A 22816-nucleotide genomic window follows, 5' to 3' on the forward strand; every position below is an offset into this window, starting at 1 on the left:
GCAGCAAACTAGTATGATGAAAATCAGCGTTCGTTTAACTTTCACCTAAATTTTAAAAATATATTAAAAGCTTTCCCCACCCATCTCCATCATCTGTCATTTTGGAATGCTTCCCTGAGCCACATTGATTCTGTGGCTCATAGGAATTGTCCATTCCCTCCTCAAAGAAGACATGAATACACAAATTTCAGCTTAAAGTTTTAGTTCCCCCAGAAGTCTATAGAAAGAAAACTGAGTTTGGATTAGGCTCCAAATCTTGGCAATTTAATCTCACTCTTATGCCCAGGACCCTCCCAACAATGTTTAAAGTGCTCTTGTAACTTTCATTTCCCAAAATCCTCTCAGAAAAAATGAATGGATGAAGAACAAGCCAAGCCACTCTGATGTGGGATTCAAAAGCGTTTCTGAAAACCCGAACTTTTTTGAGAGTGTGGTTTTATTAGATTACTTAGAATTTATAAATTGATTCCATTAAAAACGGTTATAATAAGCTTAAGAGAAAGAGGAGAAGCATGGCAAGATTCCTACCTCGGTTTAGTAACAAAATGGTTTCCCAGCTTGTTGTAGCTCTTCTCTTTGAAACTATTTTCTCATGTGGCCAAAAGCGAGGCGGTATTCATTTGCACTCTAATACTCGTTTCATTTGTGCTGTCCTTTACAACAGAGAATGTCGAAGTGTCTGTTTTAATGTGACAGATGAAATGCACCACATCATATATTTTATATAATGACACATTATATTTGGTGTCCTTGGATTCCTCTTGGTACCTGGGCTTTTGAATATTTACCAAATGGAAATCCTTCAACAATTTCGACACCTTGGATCATCACCTCATTTGAAAAGGCCATTGAGATCGGAGTTCCTGCCAAGGGAGCTTTTAATTGGTTCATTAAATACTAGATTTGTGGTTCTTTCATCACTGCCACGTCCTCTAGAATGTTAGCATTCACTATTCTTCTGGCTAGGACTCATGTTTTTCTCACTCTCTTTCAGCTCTTTGTGATATGCACCCCATGAGAGCCCTGTTTCTCATCCCCAGAAACCCGGCCCCAAGGTTGAAGTCAAAGAAATGGTAAGGTTTTTTTTGTTTGTTTATATATTTTCAAACTTTTAATCAGTCAAAAGTAGGCTTCATAGTCCTATGAATTAATTGCATTGCACAAAACAATGTGCTTATACACCAAGGTCATAGTCCAAAGTTGACCTTCCTCTCATTGATTTTATGGGGAAGAATCTAAACCCCAAAATTCAACTGCCTAGAATTCAGATGGTGTTTTCATTTGCAAGTGTGAGCAATCTCTGAATAACACCCATTGTGTTTGTTTATAGTCCCAAAGCGAATTGTTCATCAGTGTTTATGAGACATGACTCATGGTGTTTTATTGAACATCTCCTGTGTAAGAAGCTAGCAAGACATGGTCCATGCCCTGTAAGGGTTTATAATGTAATTTTAATGTCTCCCCTGAGGAGTCCCCCTCTTGCTGCTAAGCATGGCACCCACGAAGCAAGTTCTGCACTCTTATGTTCTCATCCATATGCTCATTATGGGTATTGGCATGTGTTAATAATTTCTCTCTCCTTCATGTTAACTATTTTATGTACAATGAAATGTGGCTTCTAACTGCCCTTTCTGGATTGAAAATTTTGAGAGGGCAGGAATAGCCTAGTGGAAGCAGCATGGGCCTGAAGTCAGAGGGCCTGGGATTCAGAGGACCTGGAATAATAATAATAATAATAATAATAATAATAATGACACTTGTTAAGCACTTACTATGTGCCAAGCACTGTTCTGAGTGCTGGGGCAGATACAAGTTAATCAGGTTGGACACAGTCCCTGTCCCACATTGGGCTCACACTCTTAATCCCCATTTTTTAAAGATGAGGTAACTGAAGCACAGAGAAGTTAAGTGACTTGCCCAAGGTCACACAGCAGACATGCAGGGGAGCTGGGATTAAAACCCACTTCATCTTAGTCCCCAGGACTGTGCTCTATCCACAGAGTCATGCTGGATTCTAGTCCTGGCTTTGCCACTGTTCTGCTCTGTGACCTTGTGCAAGTCACGTAAATTCTCTGTTTTTTCATCTGTAAAATGAGAATAAAATATCTATTCTCCTTCCTACTTAATAATGATGGTGTTAAGCACTTTCTATGTGCCAAGCACTGTTCTAAGAGCCAGGGTAGATTCAGGGTAACTAACTTCTCTGTGCCTCAGTTATCTCATCTGTAAAATGGGGATTAAGACTGTGAGCCCCCCAAGGGACAACCTGATCACCTTGTAACCTCCCCAGCGCCTAGAACAGTGCTTTGCATATAGTAAGTGCTTAATAAATGCCATCATTATTATTATTATTAATGTAATGTATTTATGTATATTAATGTGTGTCTCCCCCATACTAGACTAAGATCGTTGTGGGCAAGGATTGTGTCATTTGTTTTGTTGTATTGTGGTTAGTGCTTAGTACAGTGCTGTGCACACAGTTAGTACTTAATAAATGCAATTGAATGAATGAATGAATGAATGAACGTTTGGATTAGCGTGGCAGCAATTCTGATGGAGAGGAAAAGGTGGATTTCACCGATATTGTGAAGGTAGAATCAAAGGGATTTGGTGACATATTGAATATGTGGGTTGAATGAGAGAGATGAGTCGAGGAGAAGGAAAGTTGGATTTCACCGGTATTGTGAAGGTAGAACCCAAGGGATTTGGTGACATATTGAATACGTGGGTTGAATGAGAGAGATGAGTCGAGGATAATGCCAAGGTTTTGAGCTTGTGAGACAGGAAGGATGATGCTGCTGTCTTCAGTGATGTGAAAGTCAGGGGAGGTCAGAATTTGGGTAGGAAGATAAGGAATTCATACTTGGACATGTTTATTTTGAGGTGTCAGTAGAATAGGTAGGGTAGTCCTGAAATCAGGAGACTGCAGAGAAGGAGAAAAATCAGGGCTGGAAATGTAGACTTGGGAATCACCTGCCTAGAGATGGTTGTTGAAGCTGTGGAAGCGAAAGGGTTCTCCAAGGGGAGTGGGAGTAGATGGAAAATAGAAGCACACCCAGAACTGAGCTTTGAGGGACTTCCACAGCTAAGGGGTGTGAGGCAGAGGAGGAGCCCACAAAGGAGACTGAGAATGAGGGGATCAAGGAGAAGATTGGAGGAAAGGAAGCAGAGGCAGCGTCTGTAGAAAACCCACTCAAGGAGTTTGGAGAAGAATGGTAGGAGGAAGTTGGGGTGATAACTGGACCATCTCTGTATGTTGCCAACTTGTACTTCCCAAGCGCTTAGTCCAGTGCTCTGCACACAGTAAGCACTCAATAAATATGATTGAATGAATGAATGAATGAGCTGTGGAGTCAAGGGAGTTTTCTTATGTTAGACGATACATAAACATATTTGAAATCAGTGGGGAAGAAGCCATTGGAGAGGCACAGTGAAGTGAATGAGTTCTCCAAGGGAGTGGGTGTAGATGGAGAAGAGAAGGGGACACAGAACTGAGCTTTGAGGGACTCCCACAGTTAGAGGAAGGGAGAGAGGAGCTCGTGAAAGGGATTGAGAATGAATGACCAGAGAAATAGGAGGAGAACAAGGAGAATCCAGTGTCAGTGAAGCTGGTGTTGGATAATATTTTCAGAAGAGGGCGATCCGCCATGGATCCACCATGTCAAAGGCAGCTGAGAAGTTGAGGAGGATTAGGATCCAGTAGAGGCCATTGGACTTGGCAAGAAGGAGATCGTATGTGACCTTTGAGAAGACCGTTTCCATGGAGCAAAAGGGGCAGAAGGTAACGAGGGAGTCAAGGACACAACATTCAATTTGGCTCCCACCTCTTTATAATAAAATTCCAATTCTAAGTGGAAATACGTCATCACTTTTGGAGGATCAGGAATGAGTGGGATTTTATTTTGAAAATCCGAAAAGAAATAAAACGCCGACATGTTTAGAAGGCAACCGAGACACTCAAAAAGGAAGCCCCACAGATGTTACCAAATGTTCTGTACCGAAACGAGTTAATATACTTAAGTGCACAGTAATTCTCGTGTTTTGCAAGAAAAGCAGTGGGTGAGAGGGAAGAGAGAGGATGAGGCTATTGATCCTAAAACGAATGTACGGGGGAGTGTGTAGCCAGATTGCTTCCCCGGGCACTGAGTGCGAAGATCACACTCCTGTTCCTATGGACACAGGAGAAAAGAAGAGCACTGCTTCTTAGCCCTGAGTTCTGGGACATGGCGAGTGGGAGTGTGCTACTAACAATAGCGATAGTGTTCTTTATGCCAAAATGAGTTGGGGAGAAGTTCCTTTTGTGCCTTGATGCTAGGGCTTGTGGGGGAGTGATAACAACACGTGGCATTTTGGAATGCTTGATTAATCAAAGGCCAAACCAGCCCTCAGAGGGTTATTTGTCCCCTTTGATAGCAGAGGAAGCTGAGTAGTTAAGTGACTTATTGCCAGGCCACCCAGGAAGCCGAGGCTATTCGGGGTTTCCGGCTCCCAAGTCTCAATCCAACCTGTTCGGCTATGTTCCCTCTTAGGACTGCAACAATTCACCTCCTTGGTGCTGTGGCTTAATTCTGGGAGGCTTGTGGAGAGGGGAAGGAGTAATGAAAGGAAGCTTTTGTTAACTAGCATGGGCTCTTGACGGCAGCACTCTTAATGGCACTTCAGTGCATTGCTAAAAAGAAAAAATAGAATCTAGATGACTTGATTAGGTGTGATGCACCAGCTTTAAGACTCCTATGATTGACAAAATCAGAAAAGTCATTTTTTTTGGATGGCCCATGCTAATAGCAGTCGTTCGAATCATCTTGCAAGACCAAGGCAAGAGGTGTTCAGAAGATAATAAGGATTGTCAGGTTTTTTTAAAAGGATGAATTAAATAGAGAGTTTGAATTGCAGGCTTTTCTTGCAGAATTTTTTTGTGGCCAGTACCCACTCAGTCACAGGAAATATTTCAGACCTATGACTTTGAAGAGGTACTGATTACCTGACTGGAGGTTGGAATTGCACAAAGCCAATTTCTCAGTGTTGGGGTGGGACAATCATTACTTCAAATAAATGCACATATACTTCAAGGAAGCTGCTGAATTAAGCATAATCATTTTTTTAAGGTTGGTGGTGGTTGTTTTTTTTTCTAAATTGTACTGCTAGAGATTTAGTCCCTAACACCAGGGCTTTTTTTGAAATGATTTTTTAAGCGCTTACTACATGTCAAGCAATGCTCCAAACACTGGGATGGTAATAATAATAATAATGGTGATGGCATCTATTAAGCACTTATAATGTGCCAAGCACTGTTCTAAGCGCTGGGGAGGTTACAAGGTGATCTGGTTGTCCCACGAAGGGCTCACGGTCTTAATCCACATTTTACAGATGAGGCAACTGAGGCACAGAGAAGTTAAGTGACTTGCCCAAAGTCACACAGCTGACAATTGGCGGAGCTGGGATTTGAACCCATGACCTCTCACTCCAAAGCCCATGCTCTTTCCACGTGCTCAATCCCTGTCCACATAAGGCATATGGTCTAAGTCGGAGGGAGGAGGACTTAATTCCCGTTTTACAGATGAGGTAACTGAGGCACAGAGAAGTTAAGCACCTTGCCCACTGTCATACAGCGGAGAAATGGTGGAGCAGGGATTAGAATCCAGGTCCTCTGACTCCCAGGACTGTGCTCTTTCCATTAGGCCATGCTGTTCCTCAGGAGTAGCCTGGTTTAGGGGAGCACAGGCCTGGCAGTCAGAAGGTCATGAGTTCTAATCCCTGCTCTGCAGCTTGCCCTCGGTGTGACCTTGGGCTACTTACTTCACTTCTCTGGGCCTCAGTTACCTCATCTGCAAAATGGGGATTGAGACTGTTAGTGCCTTGTGGGACAGGGACTGGGTCCATTCTGATTTGCTTGAGTCCTCCCCAGCGCTTAGTACAGTGCCTGGCACGTAGTAAACACTTAGCAAATACCACAATTATCATTATTATTATTATTAGGAGGAATTTGAAGCCGTATTTTTCAAACCAAAGTTAAGGCAAATTCAGTCCATCAGGGAAGAGAGGGAACTATTTAATTTGCTAGAAGATTGTATGATGTTGTTGTTGTAGTAGCCAGCATCACCGTAGTAGTATTAAGTACCTACTCTGCAAAGCACCGTACTAACCGTTGGGAAAAAATATACAATGTGGCCTAGAGAAAAGGTAACAGCCTTGGAAGGCTGGAGTACTGGGTTCTAATCCCCTCTCTGGTATGAGAGCTAAAAAAAAATAGTAAATACACAGGAGGGTTTAGAATAAATCACCTAGGAGTGTTGAGATAAAATTTTCCAGTGCTTAGAACTGTGTTTTGCACATAGTAAGTGCTTAATAAATGCCATAATTATAATTATTATTATTATATAGAATTAGACACAGGCCCTCACCCAGAAAGGGCTCCCAATCTAAGAATAAGGGGTCTGGTGGCAGATACATAAGGAAAGTTGGAACAATAAAAATACAAAAACTATATAAAAGACAAGGACAGTGCTAAATACAGCAAAAATAATAATAATAATAATAATGAGTGTGGTATTTGTTAAGCACTTACTATGTTCCAGACACTGGACTAAGCACTGGGGTGGATACAGGCAAATTAGGTTGGGGGCAGTAGTGCACCTTGGCTAGAAGAGCAGCGTTTATAATAATAATAATAATGATGGCATTTATTAAGTGCTTACTATGTGCAAAGCACTGTTCTAAGCGCTGGGGAGGTTACAGGGTGATCAGGTTGTCCCACGGGGGGCTCTCAGTCTTAATCCCCATTTTACAGATGAAGAAACTGAGGCACAGAGAAGTGAAGTGACTTGCCCAAAGTCACACAGCCAACAATTGGTAGAGCCGGGATTTGAACCCCTGACCTCTGACTCCAAAGCCCGTTCTCTTTCCTCTGAGCCACGCTGCTTCTCCGGCTACTGTTTCAGGCTTCACATGACATGTATGATAGCCACAAGTCACAGTAACAACCACAGTCTTCCCAAAGGTTGAAAAGTAAAGAATGGCTTCCTACTGCTAGACTTTCTTCCACCTCATCAATCAATCAATCAATCGTATTTATTGAGCGCTTACTATGTGCAGAGCACTGTACTGAGCGCTTGGGAAGTACAAATTGGCACCTCATCACACAAGGAAGCATCCAATAGCATAGGGGTGGGCGGTCTCTAACAATAAATGAGCCCGGGCTTTGGGGTCAAAGGTCATGGGTTCAAATCCCAACTCCGCCAATTGTCAGCTGTGTGACTTTGGGCAAGCCACTTCACTTCTCTGTGCCTCAGTGACCTCATCTGTAAAATGGGGATGAAGACTGTGAGCCCCCCGTGATGAGGGACAACCTCATCACCTTGTAACCTCCCCAGCACTTAGAACAGTGTTTTGCACATAGTAAGCACTTAATAAATGCCATTATTATTATAATTATGGTATTTGTTAAGTGCTTACTCTGTGCCAGGCACTGTACTAAGTGCTGGGGTGTCTACAAGCAAATTGGGTTGGAAAGGTCCTGTCCCACAAGGGGCTTCACAGTCTTAATTCCCATTTTAAAGATGAGGGAACTGAGGGCCAGCTAAGGGAAGTGACTTGTCCAAGGTCACACAGCAGACGAGTCAGGATTGGAAGCCATGATCTTCTGACTCCCAGGCGCGTGCTCTAACCACAGCGCCATGCTGCTTCTCATTGCTACTCTCTCTCCCATGCAGCAGGCCCCAGGGGCCCAAATAAGAGTCCGCTTGTGGGTTCAAACTCCTGGGATTCCCTCACCCTCCAGTTGGAGAAGATGTGAGGCATATGACAACCTGACAATGATATTTTCCCTTATTTTCCATCTTGCTGGATTATTGTTCTTATTCTGTGAATCAATCCACTGTATTTACTGAGCATTTATCATATGTAGAACACTGTATACTAAGCTCTTGGGAGAGTAAAATGTAATAGAGTTGATAGATATGTTCCCTACCCACAGTAAAATTAGGCAAAGGTTGTGCCTGTTAATTCTCCTGCACTCTTTCAAGCACTTAGTACAGTGCTCTGTATAGAGTTAGCACTCAATAAAATACTACTGATTGATATTTTTATCACCACCACTGTCTTAACCTTAATAGGCAGTGTGGCTTAGTGGAAAGAACACGGGTTTGGGATTCAGAGGTCATAAGTTCAAATCCCGGCTCCGCCACTTGTCAGCATTGGTCAAGTCACTTCACTTCTCTGTGCTTCAGTTACCTCATTTTTAAAATGGGGATTAAGACTATGAACCCCACATGGGACAACCTGATGACCTTGTATCTACCCCAGTGCTTAGAACAGTGCTGGGCACATAACAAATACCATTATTTATTATTAATAAATACCATTATTAGAGAAGCAGCATGGCTCAGTGTAAGGAGCACAGACTTTGGAGTCAGAGGTCATGGGTTCGTATCCTGGCTCCGCCACATCTCCTGTGTGACCTTGAGCAAGTCGCTTAACTTCTCGGAGCCTCAGTTACCTCATCTGTAAAACGGGGATGATGACTGTGAGCCCCATGTGGGGCAACCTGATTACCTTGTATCCCCCCAGCGCTTAGAACAGTGCTTTGCACATAGTAAGCGCTTAACAAATGCCATTATTATTATTATTATTATTAATAACCTTCATTAAAATTAATGCTCCCAGTCTACCAGGAACGTAGAAAGAGTTGAGGTTTGGCCGATTTGGGACATTACTTTGAAATCCCCAAAACTCTTTTAGCTGTTGAATCATTCTAGCCGCCTTGTATAATTAGCCCAGTCTTCTTGACAAATACTCCAGGCAGTCTATTTTGCCCAAGGAATCCTGTTCACCACTACATCCTGCTCACCATCCTGGTGCTCTAAGCCGCTGCACATGCACTTGTGTATGAACAGAATGCCCTCCTTTCCAATCAATCCATCGATCGATCGATTCATTCATTCATTGTCGTATTTATTGAGCGCTTACTGTGTGCAGAGCACTGTACTGCGCGCTTGGGAAGTACAAGTTGGCAACATATAGAGACAGTCCCTACCCAACAATGGGCTCACAGTCTAGAAGGGGGAGACAGACAACAAAACAAAACATGTGGACAGGTGTCACGTCGTCAGAACAAATAGAAGTAAAGCTCAATGCAAATCATTAACAAAATAAATAGAATAATAAATATGTACAAGTAAAATAAAAAGGGTAATAAATCTGTACAAACATATATACAGGTGTGGCGGGGGGGAGGAGGTAGGGCGGGGGGGATGGAGAGGAAGAGAGGAAAAAGGGGGCTCAGTCTGGGAAGGCCTCTTGGAGGAGGTGAGCTCTCAGTGGGGCTTTGAAGGGAGGAAGAGCGCTAGCTTGGCGGATGTTTGGAGGGAGGGCATTCCAGGCCATGATCGATGATATTCATCGACCAGTAGAGTACTACACTTAACACTTGGGAGGGTACAATTGACTCGTTGTTTGCCAACCCTAGGTACTTCCCTGCTTCAAAGCTGTACTAGAAATCTACGTCCTACCTGAAGCCTCTTCAGCATTAGTTTGCCACCCCTGTCTATGTCTGCTACTCCAGGTTCCCATGTCCGTTGTGAGCCCACATCACCAGAACTCTCTGTGGATTGTTGAAGAGGACTTAGTAGTCCTTGGTTCTTACTTTGCCAAGTTAGTTTCACTAGATTTTCCCAAGACAGTGGACCTAGGCAAATGATCCAAACCATTAGAAAAATACAAACTGATGGAGGTGAGAAGAGGGAGAAAAGGGAGAAACAACACTTCCGTCAGCAGGATAGTTAAGGTATTCCTTACCGCCAACCCAAGATTCATGGAGAATTATATAGGGACTAGACACAAGGAAAAGCCTGGACAATAGGATAATTTCCCTGATTTTATATGGCACCTGTCTCTCTGTTTGTGCTGTTTTGACAAACTCTTTTCTTTAGAGAGTTGACAAAACTTTTTAGTAAGTAAAATAGACACAAATCTCAGATAATACAATTTAAAATAGACTGAGCTTGGCAGTAAGAATTGTGCATTGGGATTTGTCAAAGTTCCAGAGACTTTTTACAGCTTTAGAGAGAGTAAGAACCCTTTCCAGGCACATATTTTCACGGGAGAAATACATCCCCTTTAATAATAGTTCAGTTAAGGAAAGTTGTACTTGAGCAGCTTTCAAGAAGTGAGAAATTCAGTTGTCTTGTACAGTGATCCCTCTTTAATATAATTATTGTTATTGTATTTGTTGAACGCTTACTGAACTTCAAGCACTGTTCTAAGTGCTGGGTTTGATATAGGTTAATCAGGTTGAACGAAGTCTCTGTCCCATATGGGGCTCACAAACTAAGAAGATGTAGTTTTGAGAGCTTATTAGCAATTGTTTCGATGGGAAATCAGGGGAGTCATCCCAATGCCCCTCTTCAAACTTCTCCTGACCCCAGACATTTGTATATTCACAGAATTATCGTATGTCTTTTGAATGCCATCAGACTGCATTTATTAATACAGTTTTGCACTGAGGCAGCCCATTCTCCTGGAAAATGATTCAAACTTGACACACTCATTTCCTGTTGAGTACTCGTTTCACTCATGTGCATCAAACTTGCTTTCTTAGGAAATAGCGACCATTTCAGAAACCACACAAACTTCAAAAACCGCACAAACTTCTAAAGCCGCTGACTGTAATACCGTGTGTCACATCCCGTAATTCTTTATACTCTTTGTCTTTTGAGTTTTCTTTTTTATTCCTAAACATCCCCATGCAAATCTTCCTCCGAATTTTCTAATTTGGGATGTCAAATGGTGGATCGTTGAGGTGTGGAGTCAGTGCTATAGAGACCATTTGCTTTGAGAGGCTACTGTGCTATATTGCCTTGATCACTTCTGCATGTTATATGTAATAAAACCCATATATAGCCCCTGGGTGAAAAGGCAAATCATTCTACTCTAAAGCAATAGTCTATTGGCTCCTTAGTGATTGGGACCTTCAAACCTACTTCATCAGTTTAGAATGGAGGCTGAGGAGATACTCTATAACAGAAGCAGCGTGGCTCAGTGGAAAGAGCACGGGCTTTGGAGTCAGAGGTCATGGGTTCAAATTCCGGCTCCTCCAATTGTCAGCTGTGTGACTTTGGGCAAGTCACTTAACTTCTCTGTGCCTCAGTTACCTCATCTGTAAAATGGGGATTAAAACTGTGAGCCCCCCCATGGGACAACCTGATCACCTTGTAACCTCCCCAGCGCTTAGAACAGTGCTTTGCACATAGTAAGCACTTAATAAATGCTATTTTATTATTATTATTATGAGAACACTCTAATTTCTTTTTCATCAAACTCCCCCGTCCTTCTATTTAATTAACTAATGCAATAGGAAGCTAAACGAGCTCTCTATTAAAGGTTTGAAACTTTAACAAGAAGCAGCGGAAAGACCTAGAAGTTTGTCCCTGGGCTCCAGTAATGTAAGATCAAATAAATTCTCAGATTTAGAATTGAAGGGCCAAGAAGATTTGAGGGGTCCTTAGGCAGGGATGGACTTGTGAGCCACAGGGCCACAAGCTCTAGACCCTCAAATGTTGGGGAGGGTGCAGGACAGTGGCCGGGGAGGAGGAGAAGGAGGATGGGATAGAGGTGCGTAAAGTGTTTGCATTTCTAGCTCTAGCACAATCATTCATTCATTCATTCAGTCGTATTTATTGAGCACTTTCTGTGTGCTGAGTACTGTACTAAGCGCTTGGAAAGTACAATTCGGCAATAGAGACAATCCCTTCCTAACAATGGGCTCACAGTCTAGAAGCAGGGATTCAGACAACAAAATGAAACAAGTAGACAGGCATCAATAGCATCCATATAAATAAATGAAATATAGATATAAGCACATCATTAATAAAATAAATAGAATAATAAATATGTACAATAATACACAACTGCCGTGGGGTGGGGAGGAGGGTAGAGCAAAGGGAGGGAGTCAGGGCAGTGGGGAGGTAAGGATCCTTGAGCAAACTGTTCACCTACCATATTCAACTTCCTCTCCTCCAATTCTCCCCTTGGCCACCTCCAATCTGGCTTCTGCCCCTTCACTCCATGGAAACTGACCTCTCAAAGGTCAACAGTGACCTTGTTTTTGCCAAATCTGAGGGCATCTACTCCATCCTAATCCTCTTCGACCTCTCAGCTGCCTTTGACACTGTGGACCACTCCCTTCTCCGTGAAACATTATCCAACCGTGGCTTCACTGACACCTTCCTCTGCTGATTCTCCTCCTATCTCTCTGGCCACTCCTTTCAGTCTCTTTTGCCACCTCCTCCTCTGCCTCCCACCCCCTAACTTTGGGGGGTCCCTCAAGGGTCAGTACTGGTGGGTCCCTTCTATTCTTCATCTACAGCCACTCCCTTGGAGAACTCATTTGCCCCCATGGCTTCAATTACAGTCTCTATGTGAATGATTCCAAAATGTACCTCTCCAGCCTTGACTTCTCTCCTTCACTATGTATAGTACTTATAATAATAAAAATAATAATGGCATTTATTAAGTGCTTACTATGTGCCAAGCACTGTTCTAAGCACTAGGGAGGTTACCAGGTGATCAGGTTGTCCCATGGGGGGCTCACATTAATCCCCATTTTACAGATGAGGTAACTGAGGCCCAGAGAAATTAAGTGACTTGCCCAAAGTCACACAGCTGACAAGTGGCGGAGCCGGGATTTGAACCCATGAGCTGTGACTCTTTCCACTGAGCCACGCTGCTTCTCTTTTACTATGCCATTTCCGCAGTCATTTATTTCAATTTCTGTCTCTCCCAGAAGGCTGTAAGCTCCTTGAGGGCAGGAGTCCTGCCTACCAACTCTGTTGTATTATACTCTCTCAAGCACTTAGTACAGTGCTCTGCATTCCAAAAATATTCCCTTGATTGGTTGATCCCACCTTACTTCCCATCCTGGCAACATGCTAAAGCATTGGGTAAAAGATGGAAATTTGTAGCAGGGAGGTGTCCAAGGTTTGAGCAGAAGATGCTGCTAGGCCCCAAGCTGAAGTCACCGCTGACTCTGTAACACCAGAACAGGATGACTGATGAGAAGTAGGCAAAGAGAATTCTTCAGGGCTCTCAATCCACAATGCATGAAACTGTCTGTGGCTGGAGGGACTGACAAGGATGAAAAAGGATCCGAGAGCCTTTATCTTTTTTAAACCATTAAAATCCTTACTCTATCCCTGGTGCAGGAGAGGATAGGGGGGGGATCATGCAGCAGCAGAAGGTGTAGCAGAAATAAGCATATGTGGTTCACCAGAAGTCCCTGCTCTGGGGCAGGGATAAGAGGATCAAGGAAAACCAGGGCTTCAAGGAACCCTAAGCCTTCTAGATAATCCCCGGGGACTTGGGAGAGTTCCCCAAAATAGCTCCAAAAATTGAGAAAGAATTCTGCTGTCTGTCTTAGTAGGAACATGCTCAAAAGATGAAAAGTTTTTGTAGGTTGCAAGCACTTTTCTCCCCTTTTTTATGTGGATAAGGATATTTTAGGAAAGGTGAGAGTTATTTATTGGTGCTTGCCTTTTTGATCTGGATGCCTGGTGCTTGGGATTCCTAATGTATCTGTCTTCCAGTTTCTGTCATGTACTAATGATGGGATAGAATGATGCATATAATTTCTTTGTATACCTCAGGGCTTTCCATTCTCATCTTCCCTCTGTCCTTTATGACCTTATGTCCGTTAGCATCACTACTAACTCCCCAAGATTGATATCAGTGGGGGTATTTATTGAGTGCTTGGGAGAGTACAATGCAATAAAGTTGGTAGACATGATTCCTGCCCTCAAGGAGCTTATGGTCTAGTGGGAGAGAAAGACATTAAAATAAATGAAAGATAAGGGAAATGGCAGAGTATTAGGCTATGTACATAAGTGCTGTGGGGCTGGGGGGTGGGAGTGAGCACCAAAGTGCTTAAGGGTGATTTGGGGATGGGATGGGGTGAGACTCAAAATGATTAAAGGGTACAGACCCCAAAAATAGGCAAATCAGGAAGGAAGATGAATAGGTTTAGTCAGGAAAGACTTCTTAGAAGAGATGCAATTTTAGTAGAGCTTTGAAGATGGAGAGAATGCTGGTCCATTGGATATGAATTGGGAGGGAGATCCAGGTTACAGAGCTGTGTGACCTTGGACATATCACTTCACTTCTGTGTGCCTCAGTGACTGCATCTGTAGAATGGGGATCGAGACTGTGAGCCCCACGAGGGACAGGGACTGTTTCCAACCCAATTTGCTTGTATCCACCTCAGTGCCTAGGATGGTGCCTGATGCATAATAAGCACTCAACAAATACCATAATTATTAAATGCGGGAAGGACAAAATCAGGGAGAAGGCATAGATCCTAACCTGGATCTGCTCTATGCTGTCCTCTAGACTGTAAGTGTATTGTAGCTTGGGAATGTGTCTGTTTATTGTTGTATTGTACTCTCCGGAGCCCTTAGAACAGTGCTTTGCACCCAGTAAACGCTCAATAAATGCAATTGAATGAATGAAGCGGTGGGGCCTAGTGGGTAGGGTACAGGCCCAGAAGTCAGAAGAACCTAGGTTCCAATTCCTGCTCTGCCATTTGTCTGTTGCGTGACTTTGGACAAGTCACTTCACTTCTCTGTACCTCAGTTACCTCATCTTTAAAATGGAATTAAGACTGTGAGCCCCATGTGGAAAATGGACTGTGTCAGATATGATTAGCTTGTAACTACCCCAGTGTTTAGTACAGGGCCTGGCACATAGTAAGCGCTTAACAAATACCATAAAAAAGCAGGTTTGCCATGGAGAGTTTCCTCTCGAACACCCATCCAGACAGGCTCAATCAGAGCAGAGGAGACCCAAGAGAGGGCCAGCAGTGTGCTGTAAAACACACACACACACAAACACACACACTCTCTCTCTCTCTCTCTCTCTCTCTCTCTCTCTCTCTCTCTCTCTCACACACACACACACACAGCTGCCATTGTGGTTCCTCATCTTCCTCCTATAGGCTGGGTGTGGATTATCAAGAAATCAGTCATTCAATGTCATAGCTATTGACTACTTACTGTGTGCAGAGCCCGGACCTGTGAGTCAGAACGTCATGGGTTCTAATCCCGGCCCTGCCACTCGTCTGCTGTGCGACCTTGGGCAAATCACTCCCCTTCTCTGTGTCTCAGTTCCCTCATCTGTAAAATGGAGGTTGAGATTGTGAGCCCCACGTGGGACAGGGACTGTGTCCAAGCCAATTTGCTTGTATCCACCCCAGAGTTTAGTACTGTGCCTGGCACATAGTAAGCGCTTAGCAAATACCATCATCATCATCTTATTATTATTATTATTACTACCACCAAGTGCTCTGGGGAATACAATGTAACAGAGTTGACAGACATTTTCCCTGCCTACAACAAGCTTAGAGTCTAAAGGGCGAGATAGACATTAATGTAAACAAATAAATTACTGATGTGTGCATAAGTGCTGTGGGGCTGAGGGAGGGGCAAATAAAGAGTGCAAATAAAAGCAGAAGGGGGATGCAGAAGGGAGAGGGAGAAGAGGATATCTAGGCTTAGTCCGGGAAGGCCTCTTGGAGGAAAAGCAAGTTACCCCTTGCTTCCCCTTAGATCTGTTTTTGGAGTTGGACAGTTGAGGGCTTCAGGCCAGAAACTCGAGGGGAGAAGGGGCTCTATGCTCCACTACAGAGGTGATCTAGAGATTATATATTAAAAATTATTTATTTATTTTAATGTCTGTCCCCCCCCCTCTAGACTGTAAGCTGACTGTTGTACTTCCCAGGCACTCAGTACAGTGCTCTGCACACAGTAAATGCTCAATAAATACGATTGAATGAATGAATGTGGGCAGGGAATGTGTCTACTATCTCTGTGTATTGTATTCTCAAAAGTGCCTAGTACAATGTTTTACACACAGAAAGCACTCAGTAAATGTCATTAATAATGATGATGATTGAATCATAAGCTTCCTGTGGTCACTAAGCTCTTGCCTGGGCCCTGCCCAGGATTCAGATCTGACAAGGAACGTATCTATCAATTTTGTTGCATTATACTCTCCCAAGTGCTGAGTTCAGGGCTCTGTACCCAGTAAAAACTCAATAAATGCCGCTGATAATGATGATGATTGAATCATCAGTTCCCTGCTGTCTCTTAGCTCTTGGCTGGGCCCTGCCCAGGATTCAGGTGTGAGTTTAGACGCCTTCCCCAGCTGTGAACAGGGGCTTTTCTGGATGTACCCAGAGTCAGCACAGATCATCTTCTCCCCTTCGTGTGTGACCAAGGGTGTTCCACATTCACACATCCACTCACACACCCATCATCCATGAAGAAAAACCTGCATTTCACCAAAAATATATGACATACCGTGCTCTAGAAGCACAAACACCATAAGACCTGCCACTGATTATGAACTGGTTCACAGTCACTCTAACACTGTGATGTGGCCGGAGCCCTGAAGACCAAGGTCATTTACAGCCCTGAGCAGGAAAGCATTCCTCGTTTCTGGCCCCTTGGTGCTCACGTTTTGTCCCCTGCTTCGAACTCCTGCCCTCTCCACAGGAGACCACAGCTCTCCACAGCTCTTCTCATAAGCAAGTATCTCCTTAAATTCCACTTTCTCCCACAGACTTTCCTCAGTTAATTTCCCAGTACGCTCAACCATAGCATCCCTTCCGCCAACTCTAGTACTTAAGGCCTTATTTACACCCTCCGTAGCATTCATTTATGTCTGCTTTATTTATTTTTGGCCATTCTAATTGTAAATATTTTTAGGTTTTTCTCTTCTGTTAGAGTATAACCTCCTTGTGGGCTGGGAATATGTCACGTCCTAATTCTGTACTTCCCCAGTGACTACTCATAAGATGCTACTGTTACTACTTAAGCATATCCAAAGATATTTCTTGGTAACACATAGCTGAAAGCCACCACTGTATTCTCTTAGTTGGGCAGAACACTATACGTGGTGCACTGAAAGACAAAAGGCATGGAGAACTGAAAAATGACTTTTTTTCATGGAATTTATTCAGCTCTATGTTCCAGGCGCAGTATTAAGTACTGAGGTAGACACACCTTAATCTGGTTGGACACAGTTCCTGTCCCACAGAGGAAGTAAATGAGGCACGGAGAAGTGAAGTGACTTACCCAAGGTTCACACAGCAGACATATGGCAGAGCTGGGATTAGAACCCAGGTCCTTTGACTCTTTCCAGTAAGATCTCCTCATAAGGACATGTCCTTAGGAAGATTGACAGAGTCCTTAGGAAGATTGACAGAGTGTGGCAACAGCTTGGGATAAAGCTTCAGGCCAAACCAAATCTGCAGAATGGAAGTGGCATTCAATTCTCTATATTACTGTGCCATCTGGATTTACTTTAGTCTCCTCATTTGGCCCATTAAGCAGTTTCATTAGCATCTCCTATGAACTGAAGCAGTTGAGGATTAATGAATTAATTAAGGATTAATGAATTAGCCCCATTCTTAGCCTGGACAAGGAAAGGCTGATGGTACATATACAATAATAATAATAATAATGGTATTTGTTCATTCATTCATTCAATCATATTTATTGAGCACTTACTGTGTGCAGAGCACTGTACTAAGTGCTTGGGAAGTACAAGTTGGCAACATATAGAGATGGCCCCTACCCAACATGGGCTTACAGTCTAGAAGGGGAAGACAGACAACAAAACAAAACATGTGGACAGGTGTCAAGTCGTCAGAATAAATAGAAATAAAGCTAGAAGCACATCATTAACAAAATAAATAGAATAGTAAATATGTACAAGTAAAATAAATAGAGTAATAAATCTGTACAAACATATATATAGGTGCTGTGGGGAGGGGGGGAGGAGGTAGGGCAGGTGAGCTCTTACTATGTGCCAAGCACTGTTCTATGCACTGGGATAGATACAAGATTATCAGGTTGTCCCACGTGAGGCTTACAGTCTCAGTCCCCATTTTACAGATGAGGTAACTGAGGCGCAGAGAAATGAAGTGGCTTGCCCAAAGTCACACAGAAGACAAGTGATGGAGTTGGGATTAGAACCCAGGCCCTCTGACTCCTAAACCAGTGGTCTTTCCACTAAGCCATGCTGCTTTTCTGCTGCTACAAGTGCGGTAGAGTTAGTGGGTCAGGTGGAAAGAGTAGGAGGCTGCAAGCCACTCTGCTGTTATGATGATGATGATGGTGTTTGTTAAGCACTTACTTTGTGCCAGGCACTCAATTAGGCGCTGGGGGGTAGGGGGTGGGGGGCAAGACAAGCCAATTAAGTAGAACACAGGCCCTGTCCCATATAGGGCTCACAGTCTCAATCCCCATTTTTCAGATGAGGTAACCGAGGCCCACAGAAGTGAAGTGACTTGCCCATGGTCACACAGCAGACAAGAGGAGGAGCTGGGATTTGAACCCATGTCCTTCTGACTCCCAGGCCGGTGCTCTATCCACTAGGCCAAGCTGCTGCTTGGGCCTCAGTTTCCTCTTCTGTAAAATGACGGTAATAATGATTGCCCCGCTCTACCTCACAGGGCTGTTGTGAGTTTAAAATAAAAATCATTCTTGTTACAATGTTTGGTATAGTAATAATTGTGGTATTTGGCAAGCGCTTACTATGTGCAGGCACTGTACTAAGCATTCAATCGTGTTTATTGAGCACTTACTGTGTGCAGAGCACTGTACTAAGCGCTTGGGAAGTACAAGTTGGCAACATATAGAGACGGTCCCTATCCAACAGCGGGCTCATGGGGGTATATAGGAGGTGATTGAGTTGGACACAGTCTTTGTCCCACATGGGCTCTCAGTCCCTTAATTCCCATTTTAAAGATGAGGTAACTGAGGCACAGAGAAGTGCTTTGCACATAGTAAGCGCTTAACAAATGCAATTAAAAAAAAGGTGAAGTGACTTGCCTCGGGTCACACAGGAGACAAATGGCAGAACAGGATTAGAACCCAGGTCCTTCTGAATCCCAGGCCCTTGCTCTATTCACTAGGCCAAGCTATGCCCTGCTCACAGTGGGTACTCAGTAAATACCAATGACTGTTAAAACTTGAAAGGTCAGATGGTTTCATTATACTGTACACAATGTTTGATAAGGGAGGAGGAGCATAACGAGAAATAGAAAGAACTAAGGCACTAGCAGTTAGGGTGCATGCAAATTAGTTTCATGAATGTGTTTTACTTCCATTAGACCTAGACTCTTAGGTTGTTGTGGGCAAGGAACTTTTCTACCAACTCTGTTGTGCAGTACTCTCCCAGGCGCTTAGTACAGTGTTTCACACACTGTAAGGGCTCAATAAATACTGTCGACTGATTGGTCAAGTAACATCCACTTGGTATTTAACATACAATAGATGTCTTTAAATTCAGGAGGAGTTAAATGTGTTGAGTCTTTGTCCTACTCAAGTAGGTAAAGACCAATCAGAAGGTTTGATGAAAAAGAGGGGTAGTTTTTGCTTCAGGCTGTTAATTCCTCCTCTGCTAGAATGCAAAGTGCCGTAAGGGCAGGGATCACACCTCCTAATGCTAATGTCTTCTCCCAAGTACTTAATCAATCAGTCAATCAATCATATTTATTGAGCTCTTACTGTGTGCAGAGCACTGTACTAAGCGCTTGGGAAGTACAAGTTGGCAACGTATAGAGATGGTCCCTACCCAACAGTGAGCTCACAGTCTAGAAGGGGGAGACAGAGAACAAAACAAAACATATTAACAAATTAAAATAAATAGAATAGATATGTACAAGTAAAATAGAGTAGTAAATACGTACAAACATATATACATATTTACAGGTGCTGTGGGGAAGGGAAGGAGGTAAGGTGGGGGGATGGGGGGAGGGGGAGAGGAAGGAGGGGACTCAATGTGGGAAGGCCTCCTGGAGGAGGTGAGCTCTCAGTAGGGCCTTGAAGGGAGGAAGAGAGCTAGCTTGGAGGATGGGCAGAGGGAGGGCATTCCAGGCCAGGGGGAGGACGTGGGCCAGGGGTCAACGGCGGGACAGGCGAGAACGAGTCACGGTGAGGAGGTGAGCGGCAGAGGAGCGGAGGGTGCGGGCTGGGCTGGAGAATGTACTTAGCGTTGTGATCCGCTCACAGCAGGCACTCATTCATTCATTCAATTCAATCATATTTATTGAGCACTTACTGTGTGCAAAGCACTGGACTAAGCACTTGGGAAGTACAAGTCAGCAACATAAAGAGATGGTCCCTACCCAACAACGGGCTCGCAGTCTAGAAGGTGGAGACAGACAACAGAACAAAACATGTAGACAGGTGTCAAAACCGCCAGAATAAATAGAATCATAGCTATATGCACATCATTAATAAAATTAATAGAGTAGAAAATATGTACAAGTAAAATGAATAGAGTAATAAATCTGTACAAATATATACAAGTGCTTTAAGGAGGAGAAGGAGGTAGGGCGGGAGGGCGATGGGGAGGGGAGGAGGAGAGGAAAAAGAGGGCTCAATCTGGGAAGGCACTCAATAAATACTGTTGATTGAAAGACTTAATTAGTACAGTGCCTGGAACATCATAAGTTTAACAGATACTACTATTATGATTATTATTTGATAGATAAGTTTATAATCCTATCTACATTATCAGCAAGAATTTCTTGAGAAGCACCATGGCCTAGTGGATAATAATAATAATGGTAGTATTAGTGGTGCTTAGTGAATGCCATCATCATTGTTATTATTGTTATTGGTCCAGTGCTCTGCATGCAGTGGGCGCTCAATGAACCCGATTTAATGACTGGATGGTGCAAAAAAAAATTGTATTTATTTTGTTAATATGTTTTGTTTTGTTGTCTGTCTCCCCTTTCTAGACTGTGAGCCCTCTGTTGGGTAGGGTCCGTCTCTATATGTTGCCAATTTGTACTTCCCAAGCGCTTAGTACAGTGCTCTGCACACAGTAAGCACTCAATAAATACGATTGATTGATTGATAGTATTTGTTAAGCGCTTACTATGTGCAAAGCATTGTTCTAAAGTCTGGGGGGGATACAAGGTGATCAGGTTGTCCCACTTGGGGCTCACAGTCTTAATCCCCATTTTACAGATGGGGGAACTGAGGCACAGAGAAATTAAGTGGCTTTCCCAAGGTCACACAGCTGACAAGTGGTAGACCCAGGATTCGAACCCATGACCTCTGACTCCCAAGCCTGCGCTCTTTCCACTGAGCCACGCTGGATAGACCATGGGCTTGGAAGTCAGAAGGATGTGGGTTCTAATCCAGGATCCACCGCTTTGCTGTGTGACCATGGGCAGGTCATTTAACTTCTCTGTGCCTCATTTACCTCATCTGAAAAATGGGGATTAAAATTATGAGCCCCATGTGGGACAGGGCCTGTGTCCAATCCTATTATCTTGCATCTACCCCAAGCTTAGTACAGTGCCTGGAACAGAGTAAGTGCTTAACAGATATCATGACCAAAAAAAAGTTAGAATTTATTGGGTTTTCAGAGAGTAAATAGTCTTATCTACATATATATATATACATATATACCTGTATATATGTATATATGTTTGTACATATTTATTACTCTATTCATTTATTTTACTTGTACATATCTATTCTATTTATTTTATTTTGTTAGTATGTTTGGTTTTGTTCTCTGTCTCCCCCTTTTAGACTGTGAGCCCACTGTTGGGTAGGGACTCTATATGTTGCCAATTTGTACTTCCCAAGCGCTTAGTACAGTGCTCTGCACATAGTAAGCGCTCAATAAATACGATTGATTGATTGATTGATTATCTACTGGCTCTCAGCCGTAGTTACTCGTTCCCTTTGCTATCCAGAATTGTGTCAGAGAATTACATTGTTTCTGGTTGTGTATCAGAACTAATTCAGGATTATAATTTTTTTGAACCACTCCACTTTCATGCTTAATTCTCCAGTCATTAGGTGGCACTGTAAATTGATTTGTTGTTTAAGCTGCAAATCACCAAAGAAGGAAAGCAATTTACTTTTTCTTGCTTAAATAGCTGTCCTCCTATAGGTGTCCAATATTAATTTGTGGTTTGCACTAATCTTATTTGTAAAACCACCACAGATTGGTTTCTCAGCCCAACTTTCATCTACCCGCCTTCCTCAGGTATAATTTAGAAGAATTAATTACAAATAAACTTTTCCCTCTGTGGTTTTAGCCAATAAAATTGATTTTCTCATTTTTATAAGGAAATGGTTACCACTAAGGTTTTGTTTGAATTGTTTTTTAGAAAAGGCAGAACAATCTAATGATATAATTTGTTTGAAATTTCACCCCACCCCCCAAAAAAAATTACATTTTTGCTAAGTATGCAGCTATTTCCCCACAGTTGTTTTCAGAGCAAGACATTCAGTAGCTCCCAAAGTGACAGAAGAGGGTTGGAAAAGAAATCCTGGGCTTATTTCTGTACCGTGACACCAAACTACCTGTTAGATTATATATGTTTGTACATATATGGTACATATCTATTCTATTTATTTTAGTTTGTTAGTATGTTTGGTTTTGTTCTCTGTCTCCCCCTTTTAGACTGTGAGCCCACTGTTATGTAGGGACTGTTTCTATATGTTGCCAACATGTACTTCCCAAGCGCTTAGTACAGTGCTCTGCACACAGTAAACGCTCAATAAATACGATTGATGATGATGATGATGATGATGATTGTAAGCCTCTGAGGGCAGGAATCATGTCACTTGCTTCTGGTGTTTTGTTTTTTTCCAATAATTTTGTACAATGTTCAGCATACAATGTTCAGCACCCAGTGGGCAGTCAAGAAATGCACTAATGCTTGATTATCACTAGGGTCCGAAGACAAATGTTTTGGGTTGGAACCCTATCCTAATAAGGCACAATTAAAAAT

The 22816-nt window shown here is 43.0% G+C and overlaps 1 protein-coding gene across 8 annotated transcripts in view; it reads left to right on the plus strand.

The window, feature by feature from the left end:
• The window catches only part of TNIK (TRAF2 and NCK interacting kinase), a 560172-nt gene that overhangs the window by 372630 nt on the left and 164726 nt on the right, over nucleotides 1-22816 (plus strand). For all 8 annotated transcript variants that reach the window (XM_038749188.1, XM_038749204.1, XM_038749246.1 and 5 more), the window contains exon 9: nucleotides 995-1073. In XM_038749188.1, the coding sequence (XP_038605116.1) occupies nucleotides 995-1073 (79 nt within the window). The remainder of the gene's footprint in view (nucleotides 1-994; nucleotides 1074-22816) is intronic.

This window comes from Tachyglossus aculeatus, chromosome 1 (assembly GCF_015852505.1).
Source record: "Tachyglossus aculeatus isolate mTacAcu1 chromosome 1, mTacAcu1.pri, whole genome shotgun sequence".
Taxonomy (NCBI): Eukaryota; Metazoa; Chordata; class Mammalia; order Monotremata; family Tachyglossidae; genus Tachyglossus; species Tachyglossus aculeatus.